This window comes from Lactuca sativa, chromosome 7, assembly GCF_002870075.4.
Source record: "Lactuca sativa cultivar Salinas chromosome 7, Lsat_Salinas_v11, whole genome shotgun sequence".
In the NCBI taxonomy this organism is placed as follows: Eukaryota; Viridiplantae; Streptophyta; class Magnoliopsida; order Asterales; family Asteraceae; genus Lactuca; species Lactuca sativa.
Genome location: NC_056629.2, coordinates 199,646,093 through 199,671,823, shown reverse-complemented (window position 1 = coordinate 199,671,823; position 25,731 = coordinate 199,646,093). Strand labels below are relative to the sequence as shown.

Below are 25,731 nucleotides of genomic sequence, written 5' to 3'. Positions count from 1 at the left end.
TCATTCCATGTCTCACAAGCGATGAACCATGTAAATTTAAAGTAACGAGGGGCGAAACGTCCATATTTTTCCAATATAAGGGACGATCCGAGTTAATGTTTAAAAATAAGGAGTAAATATGTTTTTTGCACATGCATGATAGACAATTGATGTAATTTACCCTAAAATGAATGGTAAATATGTGTCTATATATATATATATATATATATATATATATATATATATATATATATATATATATATATATATATATATATATAGTGCTAAATGTGATAAAAAAAAAAGTTAGCTGGTTGCCAACGTTCATACTTTTCAGATTTACCGTCAGTGGAAAGCTACAGCTGATATTATACTGGCAGTGAAAAAATGGATAAGACATGATGTTTACAGTCAGTAATAATGTCAAATCAGCTTGCCGAGGGTAAGCATCGCATGCCACCATATAGCCTAATGAGTCACAAATATAATATCATCATGTTATACTCCCTCCGTCACATATTAAAAGTTCATGTTTTCTTTTTGGTTTGTCCCAAAATAATAGTTTACTTCTAAAAATAAATATCATTTTTATCTAAATACCCTTCGTTATTAGTTAAACTACTATGAAATTAAATGCAACAAAATTATAAAATTGTCATTTCATATAATAAAATTAGTGTTAATTAATGTTTTCTTAATATGTGTGTTTTTTTGTCTGTGAATAATAATTTTGGGACAGAGTGAGTAACAAAAATTTATTTATTTTTAATACTTGTTAAACCGTAAATATAAGATCATTGTAAAACCGTTTTGTAAAAAAAACGAAATAAAATATACTAAAAAGGTAAAAACTGTAAAACCCAAAATATAATAATATTTATAAGCCCCTGTATTATTTAATATTATAGTATTAATTACTCGTCAAATAAATATACAAAAGTTATGACCTAATAGGATCTGACCCTTGTTGACGCGTGTTATTAATAATTTGTCCCTTGCATTAAATCATTAGCCACCCCAGCCGAAGTGGAATGTTCAAACTTCAAACTGTTTTTTATCACAATCGAATCAAACACACTCTTCATTCTAACCTCAATAATCAAATATACAAAATACGACAATAATAATTTAACAAAAATATAGAATATTCAAACATGTCACCATCTTCCTTAATACAACCGTTCAACACCTTAGTCCTTATAACAATATTATATTTTTCCGTTTACATATTTATTTATAATTTCTATTATAAGGATCATTTACTTTAATACATTCTTGACTTAGACCCATAGATCATAATACATTTACTGACCTAATAATTGGTTTTGCACTTATGTTTGACAAATATGTATATGATTTTACAAGATCATCTTACGAAATTATAGACACTGATTTTTTTTTTTTTTTTCTTAGTACGATACGTTTTGTTTTTTCTATCGATTAAATAGTGTATAGATAAAATTGTTTAACGAGAGCAATATAGCATGTTATAAGATAAATTTGTTTAACAGAAAACTAAATTGTTTGTAAAATTAATATATTACGCCAGATTCTTTTATTTAACCAATTCAATCATCATGTTCAGATTAAGCAAAAAAGAAACAACCACTCTAGTTGTCCAAAGAACATTGGAAAAACGCATTCGAAAGAAATGAAAAGTAAAGATAGATGAGAACAAGATTGTAAAAAATAAATAATTAGCAGACTTTGATAAAAGAAGTTTTTTTTCGTTGAACAAATTCTTTCTGCATTAAGTCATAAATATCCATCCATCACCAAAATTAACCTCACATTATAACAAAATTCAAAGCATGATTCCCTTCAAAACACAATCAAATATACCAAAAATAAATAAATCCAAAACCCTATTTAGTTTTCTGTTTCTTTTGCTTCTTATACTCTTTATAAAGCTGTAACCCTAATTTCGTTCGTTCCAACTCCCGTCTCAACCTCTCATTCTCTTCCATCTCATTCACAAGCAAGAAATGGTCCGACAACTTAACCCTCACCGCCTCCTCATCCACCACCGCTCCACCATCTGCCGTCTCCGGAGCTGCCGTCTTGCCGCCCTTCTTCCGCTTGTTTGACTTTTGACCACTCTTGGGAACAAAACTCTCCTGGTCAACCTTCATGTCCATGAAAGCTTGTTGGGGAGAAACATTTGCTCGATAAACTTGATCATGTGCATTTGTAATTGTTGAAATCCCGGATGCAATTGTTGACACAGTTGGATGATAATGTTTTGATAGAAGTGTTAGTTCCCAAAGAACCGTTGCAAATGCACCACTTAGGCTTGGATCCGTAGCATATGGTTGATATTTCTACAATTTCATATGAATACAATGTTATAAATAACAAAGTAATGAGAGTACATTGCTATTTCTTGAAAAAGGTACATTTAAATAGTCTTAGTGTCTTACCGCGATAGAACCTGAAAGCGAGCCACCTCCAACATCATTTTCTAAAAGATCGCGACACTTGACGTTTTTTTGAAGAAGATGCTTTAAAGTAACCAACGCTGAATCACAATAAAATAAAATAAAATTTTTTTAAAAGTCTGACAAGATATGACAGAACAGAACAGGTTGTACTGTGAGACTGACATGACATGACAGAATAGGTTGGACTGTGTTTGACATGCATTGACTGAAAGGGAGAAAAGTTGCAATTTTCGTCCCAAGCAAAAAGGTTGGGTCAGGACTAGCTCTCGATCACATGTTTGTGTAAAAAGACATAAATGCCCTCCTCATCCTGATCAACCAAAATATAACCCGAGAAAGTATTGGGGGTTACCAGCCATGGATTCTGCAGCTCCAAAGCATAAAGAGAACGAAGCCAAACGTTTAATAAAAGCAGCGGCGCGTTGCATGTCATGCTGTCTATCATCACACAACATTATCTTCATGGCTTCAGCTAAAACTTCCCCTTGGTCTCTATAAATTTTTTATTTTTTTCTATTAAAAGTTCATTCTTAAGCTTGTAAAAATTTAATTTAATATAATATTATAATTTATGAATACGAACCTCCCAGGTCTGTATTCAAGTATGAGATTATAAAGCTGAATGAAGAAGTCCTGTAAATCGACATTTAAGGCATCAAGATTGCTCCTCATCACTTTGAAAGCAACTATGCAACACCTCAACCGTTCTGACACAGTCAAACGGCTTGGAGGACTGGAATCAGTGATTCCTCCGCCATTGGAATCACTAGTTCCTCCGGCAAGCTTTCTAAGATAGTTCATTAAATCAGCCATGAAATCCAAATCGATTAAATGAGAGAATTTCCCAATTCCATTCAGACATGGAGCAAGAAGTGGATGCTCCCCAAAAGGACCAGATATCGATTCATTTCCTTCTTTTCTGAATCAAGAAAATTATAATATGTTTTAAGATATGATATAATATTCGAAAAAATACGATTTTAAAATACGTATGTACATACCCTGAGTGCATTGTATGCTTTAAAATACGGAAGTATGTTTGAAATACAGCTGAAAGAGTATCGGATTGTATCCTTCTCTTTTCCATTGCATCTTGTGCAAATGATGCAGCCATGAACTCAGCTTTGACTTCCTCTCTAGTCTTCGACATCATTTCTTGTTTATTTTTCTTTTTATCACTAGCTGGCACTTGATTTGGATCATCATTTCTTCTTCCTTTTTTAAAATTCTTTTTTTTGGTCTTATTGTCTAATTTTTTAGGAGCTTCAGGCTTCCTAAGATCCTCATCAAACGAGAGGGACAAGAAAACCTGCATACAAAAAAATAAAATCCAATCAGTAACGTCTCACAAAGTTTGAAACTCCTAAAACATAAGAATTAGAGTAAACTACAGGTTTAGTCCCTGTTCTTCACTCAAAGTTGAAAATTAGGTCCCCCTTTTTGGAAGTTTCCCAACAAGTCATAATTTTGAAATCCTTTGCGTATTTGGTCCATGTGCTTTATTGAAAATCGTGGGTTCGGTCCAAATTATTTCTTTTGGAGTAAATTAATTTTAGGTCCCTGAGTTTAGCTGATTTTTCAATTTTGGTCCCAAAAAATTTTCTCTTAACAATTTTTGTTCTTATTTGAGGTTTTGTAACGTTTTGGCCCGTGTTCCAAGTTAAATGACTGTATTTTGGGGACCAAATTTGCAGAAATCAGCAATACTCAGGGACCAAATATAGTCATTTAGTGAAAACACAGATCAAAAACATCGCACGAACTTCAAATAAGAACCAAAATTGAAAAAGAACACTTTCCAGGACCAAAATTTTTAAAATCAGCTATACTTAGGGACCAGAAATGTAATTTAGTCTTTCATTTAAGACTAGCATTTCTTTGTCAGAGAGACTAAATCCTCAACAAAATGCAAACATAAGGACAGCTTCAGGAACATTTCAAAAAATGGACCAAACTTGCGATTTTGAGTAAAGGAAGAGGACCAAACTTGTAATTTACTATAAGATCTATAAAATATATATAGAAGCAAGCACATGAATAATTACCTCAACAGAATCAGGATGTAAATCACAATCATGGGCTTTTACAAGATTAGCAATAAGTTGAACAGCCTCCACGGTAACTTCACCACCATGTTTTCCCTCATTTGTGAAAAGTGACTTAATTGTGTTGCAACACAGTTTTCTGTTCACATGTGTAGTACCATTTTGATGAGCCAAAAGAAAAAGGGTAATAACGGAAATACAAAAAACAACATAAAAAGTCAAAGTAAAAAACCTTATGACATCATCTGTGGAGCTTATATTCTTCATAACAATTCCCAACAAACTTTCACAAAAATTGAAACGTGGGTTTGCCTCCAAAAGTGTACAAATGCAACGAATGGCTACACGTTTAAAACCAGCTACTTTTTCTAATCCCATTAACTTTTGAAGGTATGCCTATTGATATTCAACCAAATAAAACATTATTATTTATAATAGGTTAATAACCATAAATAGCTAAAAACAATGTGTATCAAAAACTCAAAATCAAACCTTGTACACAGTTAGAAGTGTGGATTCATAGAAACGGGTTTTCTTGACATCCTTTGACACAACCATTGCTAGCTCTTTATCAGTAGGTAGCCTAATTCGGTTTCTGTTTTCCACAATGATAGATAGTTAGAGATTAAAATAACATTAATACAAGCTAATAGCATTTATAAATTTATAAATAAATATATTATATACCCAGGGATGATGTCTTTGAAAACAGCTAGCAAAGATTTTAGACCTAGTATTGATATAGCTGGATCTCCATCTTTACATAATTGCAGCATTTCTTTTAAAGATTTTATATTGCCTTCAGGATCTGTGAGCATTGATGTTCCAAGCTCAGCAAGCCTAAATTTCTTCTTCTCATTGGATTCTTCAACTGAGAGATCTTTTTCCACCTCAGCCTAGATAATAAAATATATATAAAATAGTTACATGATTGAAGGGTTGAAACAAGAGAAACAATTTATAGCAAATTAAGTTACCAAAACTTCAGCTTGAGAGGTTTGTTGCACTTCCTCCACTTCTGTTACTGGTGTCCCTTGTTTCTTTGCCTCTTTCCTCGACTTTTTAAGTTTCGCCCTTTTTTCTGCTTTTGTCAACTTCATAACACCATTGTCATGGGCTATATCATCATTTTCACCCACAGTTTCATCCTCGATTTGTGCATTCTTAAAATTATTTGGGCCCTTTGACACTACATAAAAATGTGAAACAGAAAAGTCTAAAAATCTTGATTCTTAATTTACCAATGTGTAAAAGCAATGCTAAGATCCAGACTTCCAGTTACCTTTTCTGTAATAGACTTCTCCATCTAAGGTCTTAACTGGGAGAGCATCTACAGGATCAACTTCAAGTTGTGTATTGTCAGTAGCTAATGACTTTTTCCTCGATCGTTTTTCATACAAAGACTCAAGAGCATCTTCTTTCACATCAGCAACACGATTGATATGTCTATAATGAATAAAATTATTAAATGAAACAATGAGCACATGTTATGAAAGCATAAAGACTGAACGTGTTTAGTTATTCACCTAGTAATTGACTGGGTATCCAGTTTTGATACAAAGCCAGCATACTCTTGGTTTTTATTGACAAAATCTAAGTCCTCATCTGAGACTTCAATTTCATCCTCAGGCACATCTGGTGGAAGCTCTGGTGGTAGCACCACTTTCTGTTTCTGTTTCTTCTTCCCCATTATTTGATATGGCGTTAAATTGTTGTCTTAATAGTCCTTCACAAAAGAATCAGCATACTAGTTTCAGTTTCAGTTTCAGTTTCATGTAGCCTCACTGAAATTGGTTACAGTTTTAAAACAGCTGTAATAAAGATGCAAATGTTGCATATAATACCTATAAAGTTCAATGTGGTTGGTTATCAATTACATGTTGAAGATTCGTCGAAATAACACCAAGCATAAGAGTAATCTAAACAAATATTGTCCTTTTCCTTAACTGAGCTTAAGGAAATACACTAATTGAGTTGACAAAGAACAGCTGGGTAACTAATTGTTTCGTAACCATTATTCAGCATATAAACATAACGAACAGATTAATTGAAGAATAATCACGAAACAATAACAAAACTCAAACATAAGCAATCATACAAACACCCAAACTTAATCATAAAATGGTACAGTTTGTAGTAGTAAACCCAAAGCATGAAAACCAACCGAGTTCTCGTATCAAATCGAAGTTCTGAAATCTTTTCGGTGCGTTTCGTGAGTAGCTGTAGCGAAGAAATGAAGACGTACCTGTTAATGGCGGGGGTTCCTCGACGGAAGAATCGGAATTGGGGTTTAAGCAAAACCCCCAAATCCAAAAACTAACAATAATAAATACGTTAACCTAATATACACATGTAAAGTCCAATGGGCCAAATTTTGATGCTGGGTGGGTCCATCGATTTGGTTATGGATCCAAACAACAAACTTTTATATGGTTCGGGCCAAAATTTTCTTTTTTCTGTCAAATATGATTATAGAGATTATATTGGACTTTGTTTTTAGTAGAGCGTTTAAAAACTTGTAAATTTTTAAATACTTAACGAATGAAGTGGACAATATGATCTCTCATTTTGGGCTTAAACATCCAACCTTTTGCAATAGATATGAAGGTCGGATATTAAATTAATGTTTCAATAAGTATAAATGTATAATCCTTATAAATGATGAAATTTATTAAATAGTATTTGATAACAAGTGTTTGAGATTTTTTAATGAATATTGATTGCGTCTTTTTAATATTACATATAATATCTCATTCTCAAGATATTCAATGAATTTCCCCTCTTTCATGTGAAACTTCAAATATTTCAATTTATAAAATTGTTGTTTTATTACTACACTCCATCACTTCCTCCAAACATAAGAAATTTTGATTATATTTTAGAATGATTGTTTCATATTTGACGTTACTATGCAAAAGGATAAACACGTTTTTATCTGTTTTAGGAGGAATCTGATATTAAAGATGGCATATCTTAGTTGTGGAGTAAAATCATTGGCTTGATTATTTTAACTTTTTTTATAGGATTGTGTATCGTTGATTGAATATGAGTTGATGGAATTGTTTTTTGTTGCCATTTATTACATTTAATTGTTTTATACATTTTATGAAATTGGAGCTTCTTGTTGTTGGATTTATCTTTTGCTTTGTGATTATTTGTACCAGTAATCATTTGTTTGTATATTTCGCTTTGGGTTTTAATTTTCAAATAAATCTACTCAGTTTGCAGTTCTTAGAGGAACAAGCATTTATGATCCAGATAATTTCTTTAAGTTAAGGTATTATTTCTCAATTTCTCTGCATATCATTTCTCAATTTGACTGTTTGTGCGACTATGTTTATGTTGCAATCTTTCATATTAATGGGTCAATTATGAAATTCTTGGTTATATGCATGCTTAGTGGTGGTTTGAGTTTCATTGTGTTAGGTTTGGTATATATTTTCATTGGAGATAATGTCCAAAGTCATTAACTATTGGTAATATTTCTAAATAATAATTATCTCCTTTTTGGTTGACCTCATGACACAATTAGCAATAAGGAAATGAAAAAAAAAGTTATTAATTTATTAAGTAATTAATAAATTAAAAGAGAATTATTTTCGTAATTAGCTAAAAGGATTTAATTAATTAAAAGGCTTGAATATTAATTAGTTCTAAAGATTAATTAGAATATTCTAGAAGCCTCTTTGAAGAAGATGGAATGGAATTAAGGATATATATTCTTTTATATGATGGGTTTTGATAAGGATAAGGATTATCCTTAGGAATCTGACTGGCTTAATGATTTAACTGGAGCCTATAAATAAAAGGCTTAGGATCAAACCCAAGGGCATCCTAACTCCTAATTTCCGTTCACCTTCTATCCTATATCTCCATGAGGTCAAAATTTATATCCTCTCTCTTAGGATATAGAAATTTCGACTTATTCCTCATTGGGATTTTCCTTGTTTGCTTATTAGAGTCTTGGTTCTGACTACATTAAAGGGATTCTCCTTTGGATCCTTCATCATTTGCAAGAGTTGTCAGTTACATGGTCTAAAGATCAAGAGGTTAGTGTTCTTACCTTTCTTTAGTTCGATTTCAAAGTAGGTTGCTATAATTAGTAAAACATAGATCCTAGGGTATATACATATAGGGATTTTATTTTTATTTTCGATGCCTTGATCATGTGTATAGATGCATAGAAAACTGAATAATTCTTGCATTTTCAAAAGCTATGAGGCTGAATATCAAAGCCATTTTTTGCTCATTGAATTAGTAACTACTCAAATTAGTTGTAAATTTGAATCGTGAAATCCATTTTTTGCTCATTGAATTAGTAACAATTCAAATTAGTTGTAAGGATGTTCAATCGAGTGTTCAATGTTGTATTTATAAATCCCACAAGCGATGCATAGGCTGTAAAATCACGGGTGTATTTTCAGAGCAAATGCAGGGGAAAGGAGGAATTTGTGAGTGGGTAGAGTGAATATATGTTTCATTCCACACTTAATAACATTGTACTTTACTCTTTGTAGTTGTCTTGGTTGCTCTCTCTGGTCTCTCGCTAGTTACTAGCTAGTCGGGGGTTCATTATTAATAAAATTTGCCTTTTCCAAAAATAATATATAAACTGAACTTCTAAGGGCGTGTTCGGCACGTAGCTTTTGGGAGCTTCTAACTTCTAGCTTTAAGAAAAAGCATCGTTCGGCAACGAGAGCGTTTAGCTTTTAGCCTAAACAAAAAAAAAACCCCAAAATTAAAAGCTACATGAAATAACTTTCAACAAAACGCTCCAAAATAAAAAAAAAAGCTACCCGCTTCCCGCTACCAGCTAGTTTTTGCCGAACACGCCCTAAGTTTTTCATATATTAAGAATTGTAAGTAAAAGAAACATCCCTGTGTTCTCATTTTAAAAAAAAATGAGTTTTTAAAAACAGTTAAATGTTATTAAACAACAAGCAAATAGCTACCAAAATAAAAACAAATACAATAAGACACGGGTCTAACATGTGCTGTTAGCCGTCAAATGAATTTGAATGCATATATTGTTTTAGAAATCATTTCACGACAAATCAAGTAGCAAAAGGTTGAAGATGTATTTATGATAACTACTAGCATCCATCGGTCCTTAGTTTACGTCAACATATGCTTCCAATTTTCAGAAAATATGTTTTTATTACACATGTAAGAATGAAAAAATGATTTGTGTTGCCTATAAATATATGTATTAATTGTTTAAGTGGTGGTTTTCGGAGTTTAGCTTTCAACTTTGAGCATACGTGGTGAATGACAAACGATCATCAATGGTTGCTCAAGTTTTAAAAAAAGAAAACAAATACATATATATACGTCATAATAATATAGAGTAACTAAGGTTGGTGGAAATTGAATTAAAGGTTATAATTAAGAAAACATAAGTATTGGTGGCATCATTTAAAATGTGTTAGGTATATTGAAATAAAAACCCTAATAAAGTCATCTGAATCATTTATTATATTTATTTCGTATTTGTTTAGGTATATGCTCTTTTCAACCATTTATTATATTTATTTGTCAATCAAATTTATTACTTTCAAACACATTTAAGGTTTTGTATTGAAAATTATTCATTTAATCTGATCCAATGGACCATTTCATTTAGTTCCCCACCTTTAAATTGGTTCAAATAATCTTAAATTCACGGGTTAAATAATATTGTCTATGAGGAATATATGAGGAATACAAGAGTATGAAATTTATCTCATATTCTTTAACGGTAAAAAGACGAAATTAAAATTAAAGACTAGCCTGAAATTAGCCATACCAAAAGTGAAAGTACGAAAATTGAAATTACAAGAAAAAAAATCTACAAAGAGCATAATGGAGACACACTCCACGCCTTCCTATATATATATATATATATATATATATATATATATATATATATATATATATATATATATATATATATATATATATATATATATATATATATATATATATATATATATATATATATATATATATATATACAAAGAGCATAATGGAGACACACTCCACGCCTTCCTATATATATATATATATATATATATATATATATATATATATATATATATATATATATATATATATATATATATATATATATATATAGAGAGAGAGAGAGAGAGAGAGAGAGAGAAAGAGAGAGTTAGGTTTAAATGTTTTGACTATCTATTGTGTGCATGTATAATTAATTCTGGACCAATCATTTTAGTTATTTTAAGAAAGTAATTAATGCATATTAAATGTTGAAGATGTAATTAATATCCATTATATCTTCAATATGTAATATGCATTAATTACTTTTTTAAAATAACTAAAATGATTGGTGCAGAATCAATCATACATGCACACAATAGATAGTGAAAACAAAATAACCTAACCCTATATATATATATATATATATATATATATATATATATATATATATATATATATATATATATATATATATATATATATATATACTAATTTATAACCCGTGGGAACCACGGTTACAAAATTAATTAAACTTTGTAAGTAAAATTCAAAACTATTAATTAATTATTTTAAATAACTTATTAATTAAGATATACTTTTTTAGTTATATATAAAATTAGAACCGTTGATTCACATAAATATGTAAAATTATATTATCTTATAATTTGTGTAAATTTTATTTTATTATAATTTGTATAAATTTTATTTTATTTTTTATTCAAATGTTATTATTTAATGTAATTAAAATGAGAAATTTAAATTTTGAATTTTGAAATTTAAAAGGATAATCAATAAATTGACAAGTGGCATAATATTAATTACAAAGCTTAAAATGGTGACACATGGGAAAAGAACTACTCTTTTATTAGTATATATATATATATATATATATATATATATATATATATATATATAAAGCATTTTTGCCCTGAATTAACCCAAGAAAATACAATCGTCACTATATGACTCATGATTTAATAGGAACATTGTCTCCCCTTGTTGAAGATCGCCTCGTTACGTGCCTTCCAAAAGGTCACCGTCAATGTTGAGTGTAAAAAGTTGATCGTCTTTTTTGTTTTATCGTGATTTCCTACAAAGAAAAAAGAAGTATTTGATATTATATATTGTTTGTTATTGAAAATTCGCAACAATTTTTTATCCTGACTCTAAACCTTACATCCCACTTTGCATTCCAAAAATAGATGATCAATTGAATCAGCCTCATTTTGACATATGATGCATATAGAATTGATGGACTATATTCCTCTCGAAATAAGGTTGTTGATGTGAGAATTTTGTCCTGCCATAATTTTCAGCAATAGTTGTTTATCTTCCATAAAAACTAATTTAAACACAGAAAATTAAGTGCATTGTTATTTGAGTATACTGCGGAAGCTAAGTTTTGTAGTGATTACAATGAAAACTCTCATGAATTATCCATCGTCTACATCCAGGTATCTTTTTCAATGTTGTAATGTATTTATGGACAATGTACTTATCAGATTTGTCCAAGTATCTTTTTCAATGTTGAAATTGCTTTATGGACAATGTACTTATCAGATTTGACATTTGTTGGATTTCAGCTTTTGAGAACTAATTTCGACTTTTAAAATCCCAAAGGTATGTACTCCACCTTTACCACAACCAATCTACACGAATTCAACAACCAATCCATCCATTTCTTAACCAATTACTACTAATGTTAAGACTTTTATCCAAAACCTATTTCTATTGTTGTCCTACCAGAAACAACAGTTCAAGATCATCCTATTTCTAAACCAATCCTAAAATCTGTTCCTATTACAAATGAAGATCCACATGTTTCATCATTAGGTCAATAAACTACTTCGATTTTTGAAGCTAGTTTTATGGATTTTGATGACCAAAATCTTGATGTTACTAGTTCATTTGAAGATTTTATGTCACCGCCTATTGCTTCTTTTGAAGATGAAAGTGTTGATGAAATTGATATTTCTACTCTGATGACTCATGAGGAGTATCGTGTTCTAAATAAGAAGTTGGATAGCTTGCTTACTCATACTTGTACTTCCTTTACCATAAATTTTGATAATGTGGTATCTTCACATAAAGCTCTCATGGAGTCTCTAACTTCTGCGAATGCAAAATTATAACGTCTTGTTCCGAATCGTTCCCCATTTTGGGGTGGTGATCAAGGATTGGGTATTAGCAGACTTAGGACCTTTAAGGAATTAAATTTTGGACTCATTTGGAGGTGGGCGATGTAAATTAGATGATTCGGGTGTTCGATTTGTGTTTTGGAGCCAAAGGGGTATTTTGGTAATATCTCAGCTTGGGGTTTTATGAAAATTAGATTTTGTTCGGGAAATTGTAAGGAAGGGCGTACTGGTGCGAGGGTTGGTACGCGAGGCGTACATTAGTGTACACTTAGCGTACTAGAAGGGGGTTGATTGTAGATGGGAGACCCCGTACGTGGGGAATACAAGGAGTTAGTGGAAACCCTAATTTAGGGTGTTGTACCCTATATAAGCACTTTAAGTTTTTATGGATGGCCTCTCTACCAAGCCCCCAAAACCCTAAAAATTGTCCCTTAGCCTCCATTGTTGTGTTTTGGAGCTCATTGTGTGCATCTTGGTGTGTTTTGGTTCATATTCAAGAAGAAGGAGTTTGGTGCAAGGTTGTGGATCAAGGAAGAGCTTGCGGATCCTGATTCTCTACTTCATTTCCAGCTTGTTTGAGGTAAAAAGCTATGACCTTGCTCATTAGAAGCTTAGATGTAGTTTTTATGTGTTTTGGACCCTTTTTGGCCCCATGAATGAGATCTAGTGGTTTGGCACCACTCCAGGAGCTATGAGTTGCCACTCTTGGTGTATATGGGGTTCAAAGTCCATAAAGTTGGCACTTTTAGGGTTTAGAATCACCCATGCATGAGATTGTTTCCAAGTAATTGATATATCTTGAAGTTGGGTCCTTTTGGGGCATGCAAAGTCACCAAGTCAGTGACTTTATGGTTCTAGAATTTATTAGGGATTAGATTTGTGGTTTGCACTTTTGGTCTTAAGGATTAAGTGCTTAATGAGGATTTTGGCTTAATGGGTGAGTACAGTAGGCATACAAGTATGTACGCACGGTGTACAAGCCATTTAGCGTGTACGCTTAGTGTACAGCTGAGTACGCCCCGCGTACTCAACGGATTGGACTTCAGTGTTTGGGCTTCGGTTTGGGCCATCTTTTGGGCTTGGCTGTTTTGGGTCATGTTGGGCCATCAAGTTTTGGGCTGGTAACTTGAAACAAACCAAAAATACAACCCAAAAATTTCGTTTTTAAAACATTATTAGAACCATACAACATTACCAAAGTTTAGAAATCATAAACCATGTGTTTCAAAATGTCATAATATCTATCACATATCAAATATCATCTCGAATATCATAATAAAATATCAGAGTAAAACTCCCAAGTTGAAGACTGTGGTGTGTGTCATACGATCATCACAAGCCCTTCCCTTTGCTAGAGGAAGTACCTGAAACCAAAATTGAAAAATGTAAGCACGAAGCTTAGTGAGCTCCCCCAAACTACCACATACCATACAATAACACATATATCACATATTGGGCCTTTCACGATGCATCAAGCCCCACCCGACATCGGACCGAAGTCCAGCATAAGTTGGGCCCCGCCCACTACATCGGTCCCCACCCAGCATCGGACCAAATTCCGGAATAACTTGGGCCCCGCCCACTGCATCGGGCCCCGCCCGACATTGCACCGAAGTCCGGAATGAACTGAACATAACATAAACATGAACACATAACATAATCACATATACTACATCGGGCTTGCCCGGCATCGGACCGAAGTCCGGAATGAACTGAACATAACATAAACACATAACATAATCACATATACTGCATCGGGCTTGCCCAGCATCGGACTGAAGTCTGGAACACTTAACACATAATACAAACATGCATGAATCACAAAGACATCAAGCATATATTACTAATTCTCGGGACCACCCTAGCATCAGACTGAAGTCCGGGAACATATAAACTGCATCGGGCTAATCCCGGCATACTACAGCTACATAAACGGGTCGGCATTGGTGCCTTAGACCCGTTCCTACTGGAGGAAAACTCACCTCGTATGACTGAATGCTGAAAAGTTGGGTGAGGGATCCCTATCTGCTGCTCCGGCGACTCTCCGGCTATAAATTCCATAACAACACTTAATCAAAAGCTGTTAATCCTTCTTAGGGTAAAATGACCATTTTACCCCTGGTCAAAGTCAACGTCACGGTCAAAGTCAACCTTCTGGGTTGACTTACTCGCCGAGTCAGCCTATTGACTCGCCAAGTTCTAGAACTCAGAAACCCTAAAACTCGCGACTCGACTCTCCGAGTCACCCTATGACTCGTCGAGTCCCCATGCTAACAGTCATCGCGACTGGACGAAGTCCTTAGACTCGCCGAGTCCTAGCATAATCAGAAAAGGGATGTATCAACTCTAACTCGTCGAGTCCCTTCTTAGACTCACCGAGTTCTTCAAATTCCGAGTCCAAGTCCTGTCCAACCCACTGAGTTACCACCCGAACTCATTGGTCCTACTCAAAATCAGAAAAGGAGTTAGGGTTCACGACCCAACTCGCCGAGTCCTCCTTGTGACATATCCATTTAGTCGATTCTAATCCATTTCAATGCTTCTAACTCATAGATCCGGATTCCCTAGGCTAGCTTTACACGTAAAGTTGCTAACTTTACATACATGCATGATGATATGTGTAACAGCCCGGAATTTCAGGTATTTCTTTAAATTATTTTTGGGGCACATTTAGGAGGGGACTCGGCGAGTTGGTGCACGACTCGCCGAGTAGGGCCATGGTCTTGGTCGCAGACGCGCGACTGGACTCGACGAGTCCAATAAGGGACTCGGCGAGTCGACGCTGTTCAGCTGAACCCTAGCCGTTTCGATTCTGAACCGTATATAATGATATTATGGCCGTCATGTCGTGTCTTTTGGCCGATTGAAGATCCCCTGGGAGTGTGTGAGCATCTGAAGCAAGAGAGAGGACTTGAGAAGGCTTGAAGAGATTGTTAGACAAGGAGGAGCAAGGTGGTGATCAAAGGAATTGAGTGTTGGAGGTTTGGAGACACAGGAAACACGTTTCCAGGTAATTTTCGGATTGAAATCTGTAACTTTTACGTTGTATGCGAGTTAGGGTTTAGGAAACCCAATTAAGGGTTAGTTAGATTATATTGTTGTTATAAGTGTTTAAAAACCCCTGTAATAGTATATGTGAAAGTCCAGGAAGCCCTATATCTATATACTTCGAAATCATGCGAAATACAGGAGGCAGCGGGTTGACTGCATGGCGGGGACTCGCCGAGTCCAATGATCAGACTCGGCGAGTAGCTTGAAGATTCACTAGAACTCGCCGAGTTGTTCTTCGGACTCGGCGAGTAGCTTGAAGGTTCACTAGGACTCGTCGAGTTGTTCTTCTGACTCGGCGAGTAGCTTGAAGATCTACTGGAACTCGTCGAGTCGTTCTTCAGACTCGGCGAGTGGTGTCAGGATGTCTATACTCGTCGAGTTACCCTTTGCACTCGACGAGTCCGGTCAAAATTGACCTTTGACCTGCATATATCTTAGAGGGGTCAGTTGTCTTGTTTGATAAGATCATTAACTAAGGCTGTGGTATTATAGGGAACCTGCGGACTAGCGGATTGTGTGTGAGTAGCTCGAGGAGGTTATAGCCTGCGTACTACGAGGTGAGTTTTCTCACTATACTTCACCCGGAAGGGTTTGACTGTTAGACCGGAAGGTCGTGTGTGTTACATTCATGCTATGTCTAGAGAGATAGATGCTTATTATGCGATGTGTGCTTATATGTGTTGTATGATTATACGGGCCGGAAGGCGAGACTTAATGTGTTAGAAAGAACGGTATGATATATGTGCTTTATGTGTTAGAGTATTTGAATTATGTGCTATATATGTGTATGGGCCGGAAGGCAGTTATCTTGTGGATCGAAAGATCCGGGCCGGAAGGCAATGTTATGTGGATCGAAAGATCCGGGCCGGAAGGCAACGTTACGTGGACCGAAAGGTCCGGGCCGGAAGGCAATATTATGTGGACCGAAAGGTCCGGGCCGGAAGGCGTATGTGGGTAAGTCGTATACTGGGGAACTCACTAAGCATTTATGCTTACTAGTTGTGTTTATGTTTTTCAGGTACTAGTGACGACCATGGGAAGGCGCCGGCATGACACGTACACACTGCCACTGTTGGAGATCCTGGAGATTTATTATTTTTATTTTGAAATAAACTTGGAATAAACCCTTTTGTCGAATAATGATGTTTTATTTTTAACGAAAAATTTAATTGAGAATTTGAGCTGTTACAATTGGTATCAGAGCCTAGGTTTGAGGGATTCGGGTGTACTTTTGGGTGCAACTGAACTCAGACCGGGGATTTGAGGAAAAACTTTTTCTTAAAAATAATAAGGACATAACATTTTATAAAGGGCAAGGCGGTAAAAACAAGGGTGGAACAGTGTGTACGAGCAGCCAGCGTCCGAACGGTAAAGATCCCCAGAATACCTTACGATGTTATGTTATGCACTGAATTATGAATTGTTATGCATGCTAGAAGACTAGGTATACATGATAGGAATAGAATTGCCTGTTTTGTGATGCCTTAGTCTAGGGAGATTGCTTACATGAGATATTTGGTAGCGTGCAAGTAAATAGGACATACTAGAAGTAGAGTACCCGTTATTCGGGATTTGGGGAGGAAGATTTGGGACGAATACTGATACGGTGTGGTCGGTAGTATTGGGCCCGTACTACCGAAGGCACCGGATCAGTGGAAGACTCAAATAAGAATCCCTGGAAATCGGAGACTGGGTAGGGCGCGTATTGAGTACAATTGTACTTGGTGGAGTCTCTGATGATTTTATGTTGTATTTCAGAGACATCATGGTTGTCACACGCAATGGGGCGAGTTCGAGCGGTGCGAGTGACGAGGAGATTCGTCAGATTATTCAGGAAGAGGTAGCTGCGGCGGTCCGGGCTGAAATCCCGGAGATGTTTGGGTCTATTAAGACCACGTTGATGGAGGAGTTTGAGGAGCGGTGCGCCGCAATTTCTGAAGCTGCAGTTGCTGCCGCTACCGCAGCGGTGGTTGCTGCTAGGCCGCAAGGGGGTGATTCATTACCATTCAGGGAATTCAGCAACACGAAACCCCCTGAATTTGATGGGACGCAGGATCCGATTGCAGCCATGAGGTGGATCGCCGACATCGAGGGGTGCTTCTATACTTGCTCATGCCCGGAACACTTGAGGGTACGGTTCGCCTTGAACCAGCTCCGTCTGGGAGCGAAGGATTGGTGGAAGTTCGTGACGGTGAACTTCACTCAGGCAGAGATTACGGCAGTGACGTGGGAGAGGTTTACGGAGATGTTCAGGGATGAGTACGTTCCCCCGGTAGAGAGGGAGCGGTTGATTCAGGAGTTCTTGACCCTTAAGCAGGGTACTGATTCCGTGGCAGTGATCACACGGAAGTTTCATGAGAGGGCAATGTTCTGCCCCGAGCTGGTATCTACGGAGCAGTCGCGGATGAGCCGCTATTTGGGTGTTTTGAAGAGGGAGATTCGGGAGTTTGTGTCAAACTCCACCTATCGCACTTTCACTGAGCTTCAGGCGAACGCCAGGAAGCGCGAGATTGAGTTGGAGACTCAAGCGAGGGAGGAAGCTGAGTCTCGGCAGGTGGATCGACGGCCGGCCCAGTCTCAGCCGGCAGCCAAGCGGATTAAGTTCGCTGATTCGAGGATGGGAGGTTCGGAGGGTCGCACTTGCGCGAAGTGCGGCAAAAGTCACGAGGGGGCGTGTCGAACTGGTGGTTGCTACAAGTGTGGCAAGGACGGACATATTGCCAGGGATTGCCCTAAGGGGTTTATGGTTTGTTTTCACTGCAACCAGACAGGCCATCGGAAGGCCGAGTGCCCGCAACTTCGTCAGAGAGCTACACCTACTACCCGGACTACTGAGACCCGACCGGTGAAGGTCGAGGCCCCGAGGGCTCGCGGGAGAGCCTTTCAGCTGACTGCGGAGGAGGTCCGCGCTGCGCCCGATGTTGTGGCAGGTATGTTATCTTTCATGTATTTAATTAAAGGTCGAAATGTTATGCTTATGTTAATATATGTGTAGGTACTTTCCTTGTGAACTCTATGCCTGCTCTAGTATTATTTGATTCGGGTGCGAGTAGATCGTTTGTATCGTTAGCTTTTAGTCAGCACATCGGCATTAGTCGTGAGCCGTTAAGTCGGCCTTTGAGCGTTTCTATTGCGGCTGAGAGGGTGATTTGTGCTACGGAGGTTTTTCGGGGATGTGTGCTAGAGATCTTCGGGGTCGCATTTCCGATTGACCTAATTCCTATTGCGATGGGTGATGTCTGTGTCATTGTAGGCATGGACTGGTTGAGCCGATTCAGCGCTGTCATCGACTGCGAGCGTCAGTTTGTGACTATACGAGACCCTAGTGGGGGAGTTCTTACGGTGTACGGCGAGGGTACCCGTTCGAGATCAGCTTTTTGTTCGGCTGCTAGGGCGAGGCAATGCCTACAGCGGGGATGTAACGGTTTCGTGGCGTATGTGATGGATACGCGGGAGAGTTCCGAGAGACCGAAGACATTGCAGGAGGTTCCAGTGGTGCGCGAGTTTCCGGATGTTTTCCCCGAGGATTTGCCGGGAATACCTCCTGCGAGGCAAGTGGAGTTTGGTATCGACCTAGTTCCAGGGGCGGCGCCTATTGCGAAGGTGCCTTATCGTCTTGCACCTCCAGAGATGCAAGAATTGTCCTCGCAACTTCAAGAGTTGTTGGGGAAGGGATTTATTCGGCCGAGTAGCTCGCCGTGGGGAGCACCGATTTTGTTCGTCAAGAAGAAGGATGGTTCACACCGGATGTGTATCGATTACTGGGAGCTGAACAAGGTGACAGTTAAGAACCGTTATCCGTTACCAAGAATCGATGATCTATTCGATCAGTTGCAAGGGGCATCTTGGTTTTCCAAGATTGATTTGAGATCAGGATACCATCAGGTAAGGGTGCGGGATGAGGACGTCCAGAAGACAGCCTTTAGGACGCGATATGGGCATTACGAGTTCGTGGTGATGCCTTTTGGGCTCACCAATGCCCCAGCAGTGTTCATGGATCTCATGAACAGGGTATGCAGGCCGATGCTGGATCGGTCTGTGATTGTATTCATCGACGACATTCTGGTGTATTCGCGGTCTAGGGAGCAGCATGAGGGACATTTGAGGGAGGTCCTTGAGGTACTGAGGTCGGAGAAGCTATATGCAAAATTCTCCAAATGTGACTTCTGGTTACGGGAGGTTCAATTTCTGGGGCACGTTGTAAATCAGGCAGGGATATTGGTCGATCCGGCCAAGGTGGAGGCGGTGATGAGATGGGAGGCACCAAAGTCACCTTCGGAGATCAGGAGTTTCCTTGGGTTGGCAGGGTACTATCGAAGGTTCATTAGGGACTTCTCCAAGATCGCAGTGCCACTTACCAAATTGACCCGAAAGGGTGTTACATTCTCATGGGGACCCGAGCAGCAGACTTCCTTCGAGACACTTCGTCAGAGACTGTGCGAAGCACCAGTATTAGCCCTTCCTGAAGGGATGGAGGATTTCGTCGTATATTGCGACGCATCGATTTCAGGACTGGGTGCAGTGTTGATGCAGAGGGGCCATGTGATAGCCTATGCATCGAGGCAGCTGAAGCCTCACGAAGCGAGATATCCCACGCATGACTTAGAGTTGGGGCAGTAGTGTTCGCCCTCAAAATTTGGCGTCACTACCTGTACGGGGTTCGTTGCACCATATACACGGACCATAAGAGTTTGAAGTATTTGATGGATCAACCCAACCTAAACATGCGCCAGAGGAGATGGTTAGACGTGGTTAAGGATTATGACTGTGAGATCCTATACCACCCAGGCAAGGCTAATGTGGTAGCCGATGCATTGAGTCGTAGGGCGGAGGGTACTCCGTTGCGGGACGTATGTTTGAGATTGACGGTGGTGACTCCGGTATTAGATACTATTCGTGGGGCACAGGCCGAGGTTGTGAAGTCTGGGATGCAGAAACAGGAGCGGGTCGTCGGGTTAATTTCAGAGTTCGTTACGGATGGGCGGGGACTTCTGACATTTCAGGGTCGGATCTGGGTGCCATTCGTGGGCGGTACGCGTGTCATTTTGATGGAGGAGGCACATAGATCGAAATTCTCGATCCATCCCGGTGCTACGAAAATGTATCTGGATTTGAAAAAGGAGTACTGGTGGCCTTGCATGAAGAGAGACGTTGCGTGGTTCGTGGAGAGGTGTTTGACCTGCCGTAAAGTTAAGGCCGAGCACCAGAGACCGCACGGTAAGTTGCAACCCTTGGAGATCCCTGAGTGGAAGTGGGATCAGATCACGATGGATTTCACCACCAAATTGCCGAAAACTGCCAGGGGAGTCGATGCGATTTGGGTGATTGTGGATAGACTAACAAAGAGTGCACATTTCCTTGCCATTAGTGAAAGTTCATCAGCAGAGAAGTTGGCGGAGTTGTACGTGAGAGAGATAGTATCTCGGCATGGAGTGCCGACCTCGATTGTTTCGGACCGCGATGTACGTTTCACTTCCAGGTTCTGGAAGAAATTCCATGAGGAGTTGGGTACTAAACTGCATTTTAGTACCACATACCATCCCCAGACCGACGGTCAAAGCGAGCGGACGATCCAGACATTGGAAGATATGCTTAGAGCGTGTGTGTTAGACTTCGGGGGTAGCTGGGATGCGCATCTGCCGCTGGCTGAGTTTTCCTACAACAACAACCATCATTCGAGCATTGGTATGCCACCTTTTGAGTTGTTGTATGGAAGGAGGTGTCGGACCCCCATTTGCTGGGGAGAAGTGGGACAGAGAGTGATGGGCAGTACAGAGATCGTACTTCAAACGACTGAACAGATCCAACGGGTGAGGCAGAGGTTATTGACCGCCAAGAGCCGACAGAAGAGTTATACGGACAGACGCCGGTCCGAGCTCGAATTCCAGGTCGGCGACTTCGTTCTCCTAAAGGTTTCTCCTTGGAAAGGGGTGATTCGGTTCAGGAAGAGGGGCAAATTGGGGCCCCGGTTCATAGGTCCATTTCGGGTAATTGCAAGGGTAGGTCGGGTAGCTTATCGGTTGGAGTTGCCAGTGGAGCTGAATCAGATTCACAATACCTTCCACGTATCGCAGCTGAGGAAGTGTATAGCCGATGAGGCAGCAGTGGTTCCGTTAGAAGATATCCAGGTAGATGCGAGTCTGAATTACGCCAAGAAACCAGTAGCTATCAGAGATCGGAAGATCAAGGTTCTTCGGAACAAGGAAATACCTCTGGTGTTAGTTCAGTGGCAACATCGGAAGGGATCGGAGATGACTTGGGAGCCGGAAAGAGAAATGCGGGAGCAACATCCGGAGTTATTCGCAGAATGAGAGACTTCGAGGGCGAAGTCTAGTTCTAGTGGGGGAGAGTTGTAATAGCCCGGAATTTCAGGTATTTCTTTAAATTATTTTTGGGGCACATTTAGGAGGGGACTCGGCGAGTTGGTGCACGACTCGCCGAGTAGGGCCATGGTCTTGGTCGCAGACGCGCGACTGGACTCGACGAGTCGACGCTGTTCAGCTGAACCCTAGCCGTTTCGATTCTGAACCGTATATAATGATATTATGGTCGTCATGTCGTGTCTTTTGGCCGATTGAAGATCCCCTGGGAGTGTGTGAGCATCTGAAGCAAAAGAGAGGACTTGAGAAGGCTTGAAGAGATTGTTAGACAAGGAGGAGCAAGGTGGTGATCAAAGGAATTGAGTGTTGGAGGTTTGGAGACACAGGAAACACGTTTCCAGGTAATTTTCGGATTGAAATCTGTAACTTTTACGTTGTATGCGAGTTAGGGTTTAGGAAACCCAATTAAGGGTTAGTTAGATTATATTGTTGTTATAAGTGTTTAAAAACCCCTGTAATAGTATATGTGAAAGTCCAGGAAGCCCTATATCTATATACTTCGAAATCATGCGAAATACAGGAGGCAGCGGGTTGACTGCATGGCGGGGACTCGCCGAGTCCAATGATCAGACTCGGCGAGTAGCTTGAAGATTCACTAGAACTCGCCGAGTTGTTCTTCGGACTCGGCGAGTAGCTTGAAGGTTCACTAGGACTCGTCGAGTTGTTCTTCTGACTCGGCGAGTAGCTTGAAGATCTACTGGAACTCGTCGAGTCGTTCTTCAGACTCGGCGAGTGGTGTCAGGATGTCTATACTCGTCGAGTTACCCTTTGCACTCGACGAGTCCGGTCAAAATTGACCGTTGACCTGCATATATCTTAGAGGGGTCAGTTGTCTTGTTTGATAAGATCATTAACTAAGGCTGTGGTATTATAGGGAACCTGCGGACTAGCGGATTGTGTGTGAGTAGCTCGAGGAGGTTATAGCCTGCGTACTACGAGGTGAGTTTTCTCACTATACTTCACCCGGAAGGGTTTGACTGTTAGACCGGAAGGTCGTGTGTGTTACATTCATGCTATGTCTAGAGAGATAGATGCTTATTATGCGATGTGTGCTTATATGTGTTGTATGATTATACGGGCCGGAAGGCGAGACTTAATGTGTTAGAAAGAACGGTATGATATATGTGCTTTATGTGTTAGAGTATTTGAATTATGTGTTATATATGTGTATGGGCCGGAAGGCAGTTATCTTGTGGATCGAAAGATCCGGGCCGGAAGGCAATGTTATGTGGATCGAAAGATCCGGGCCGGAAGGCAACGTTACGTGGACCGAAAGGTCCGGGCCGGAAGGCAATATTATGTGGACCGAAAGGTCCGGGCCGGAAGGCGTATGTGGGTAAGTCGTATACTGGGGAACTCACTAAGCATTTATGCTTACTAGTTGTGTTTATGTTTTTCAGGTACTAGTGACGACCGTGGGAAGGCGCCGGCATGACACGTACACACTGCCACTGTTGGAGATCCTGGAGATTTATTATTTTTATTTTGAAATAAACTTGGAATAAACCCTTTTGTCGAATAATGATGTTTTATTTTTAACGAAAAATTTAATTGAGAATTTGAGCTGTTACAATATGGAGCTTAAACACCAAAACTTAGCAAGTAATGGAGGTTAAATGCATAGAATGGGGACATAGCCGAATAAAGGTGGCAACTTTGAGCTTTTAGAGCTCATGTGTGCCTAGATCTGAACTCCTTACATTCCCAAATGCTCACTACTCGAAAATGAACTTAGAAATGGCCCAGAAGTGACAAAAAGTAAGCTTTCATGAAGATCTAGGTGAAAATAAGCCAAGGTACAAGCTTTATATCTTCAAAGGTTCTGAAATGCAACAAAAGCTCTGGATCTACTGCCTCTTCTTGAATCACCAAGGGTTTCCTTCCTTCTCCTAGCTTCAAATCACAGAAAAATGGTAAGAAAAGCTTAAGAACACTCAATGGCTGCTAGGGTTTCGATAGTGAGGAGTGGAGGTAATGGAGGCTGGAATGGGGGCCTGAAATGTTGCTTAAATAGGGTGCAGACGCTAAAGATTAGGGTTTCCCACTGGCAGTCCTACTCATCGAGTTCATGCTTGGACTCATCGAGTAAACTCTTTAAATCCCGCGTCTTTTCTGCCATCTACTCGATGAGTTAGGGCTACCAACTCGTCGAGTAGCTCAACTAAATTCTTGAATAATTTCAATAATTGCGTACCTAGAACGGGGCGTTACATAACTATTTCTAGAAGGCCTACAATGGGATTTGGGCCTAATTTTGAAAATCGGGCCATGTTTGGGCCTTGTGTGATTATTTAGTATTTTGGGCCTTTTGGATTATTAGTTTGGGCTTAAGTCATGGTCCAAACTAGGTAAAGGGTAAATTGATTATTTACCCTAATTATGTTTTGATGATTTGGATGGGAATCCAATTATTAATTGAATGATTATTTGATATTAATAGCTCGAGGATTTGTCGGACCAGCAACCATGGATTTATCAAGGTGGTTCGGCAGTGCGATGTGAGTCTCCTCAATGTGGTTAGCGGGTTGAAGACACCAATATCGGCCCATGGTTTATATTTTAGGATTCTAGATGTCTGCGTAACTCTAGAATGTGTTATGTAATGGCATGTTTACCGGGCAAGGCTTGATGTCAGGCGGGGCCTGATGAGTATACTATATGCTAGTTATCAGTATGTGTTTTTATGTTACCAGGCAAGGCCTTATGTCGGGCGGGGCTCGATGACTGTATGGTATGCCATTGTCTTTATGATTATTACATGTGTTAGTATGATTATATGTATTCGGCGGGGCCCGATGTTAGGCGAGGCCTAATGATTAACATATCTGTAAACTGAGCGGGGCTCGATACCGGGGGGGGGGGGGGGGAGTATGTGATTTATTATGTTTAGTATGTGGTATCTTGTTGTATTTTCAAATGGAAGAACTCGGGATGATTGCAGAGAAAACACCACCTCGTTCTGCATTTTCTTGATTTACTCTGATAAGGAGCGGTGTTTGTTACAATTATTTTAATTGGATTTATATGATGATGTTTTAGGAATATCGGTTTTATTAGTTTAAAAATGAAAATTTTGGGTCTTATTTTGGGACGTTTCAAGTTGGTATCAGAGTCCTTGTTTGAGGGTTTCGGACACACTCTCAGGTGTATCTGAACTCAAACTGAGGATTTGGTAAAGTTTTTCAAAAATGAAAGAAAAATGATTTAAAAAGGAAAAAAAGTTTTTTAATACAAGAAAGGTTGTGGTGCATGCAATCAGCTGAGCTCAAGTAAGTTTTTCTCAAAATACCCATACATGTTATCTGATATGATTAACTTATGGATCTGTGAATCACATGCTAGTTAGGGCTAAGGATCTGCTCAGTTTTTGCATGGTAGAATTCTAGGAGAGATGCCTTTTTATGCCTGTTGTTTGAGCTTGTAGACTTGCATGCTAGTTCTGATCAGTAGGTTGATGCCTTGTAGCTTAGGAAGCATGGGATGCTAGATTGGGTATAATTTGTATGCGTAAGGCAATCAGTAGCGGGAGTGGGAGCTCCTAGTATGAGTTATAGTATGTGGGATTGGATGGTCGTGATTATTCTCTAGATTGGAGTGCTACTGCATAAATACTGCTTGCTTTGTGCTTTGTGGAACTCTTAGGTGATGGGAGTTAGCTACTAAGTGAATATGTTAAGTCATATGTGATAAAGGTTGAATAATATCAGAGTGATGG

At 38.7% G+C, this 25,731-nt stretch overlaps 1 protein-coding gene across 2 annotated transcripts; it reads right to left on the bottom strand.

Moving 5' to 3' along the window:
- Positions 1-1,679: 1,679 nt before the first annotated feature.
- Positions 1,680-6,867, bottom strand: LOC111884956 (nucleolar complex-associated protein 3). Of its 2 annotated transcripts, none has more exons than XM_023881259.3 (13): positions 6,711-6,867; positions 5,992-6,191; positions 5,748-5,911; positions 5,443-5,654; positions 5,153-5,361; positions 4,958-5,060; positions 4,698-4,861; positions 4,466-4,604; positions 3,422-3,729; positions 3,004-3,339; positions 2,773-2,912; positions 2,400-2,497; positions 1,680-2,300 (listed from the first exon to the last, which is right to left on the bottom strand). In XM_023881259.3, exons 2-13 carry the CDS (start codon positions 6,153-6,155, stop codon positions 1,845-1,847), a joined length of 2,493 nt encoding a protein of 830 aa, XP_023737027.1. In that variant the 5' UTR covers positions 6,156-6,191; positions 6,711-6,867; the 3' UTR covers positions 1,680-1,844. The 2 variants fall into 2 exon arrangements, with proteins under 2 accessions (XP_023737027.1, XP_023737028.1); XM_023881260.3 differs by having other exon boundaries at positions 6,630-6,753.
- Positions 6,868-25,731: the final 18,864 nt, after the last annotated feature.

Excerpts from the sequence above, each read along its gene's own strand:
- LOC111884956 (XM_023881259.3), bottom strand. The coding sequence starts at position 6,155 with ATGGGGAAGAAGAAACAGAAACAGAAAGTGGTGCTACCACCAGAGCTT. Across the intron at positions 5,655-5,747 it reads AGAAGTCTATTACAGAAAAG|TGTCAAAGGGCCCAAATAAT; the intron begins GTAACTGGAAGT and ends ATTTTTATGTAG. Across the intron at positions 4,862-4,957 it reads CACTTCTAACTGTGTACAAG|GCATACCTTCAAAAGTTAAT; the intron begins GTTTGATTTTGA and ends GAATATCAATAG.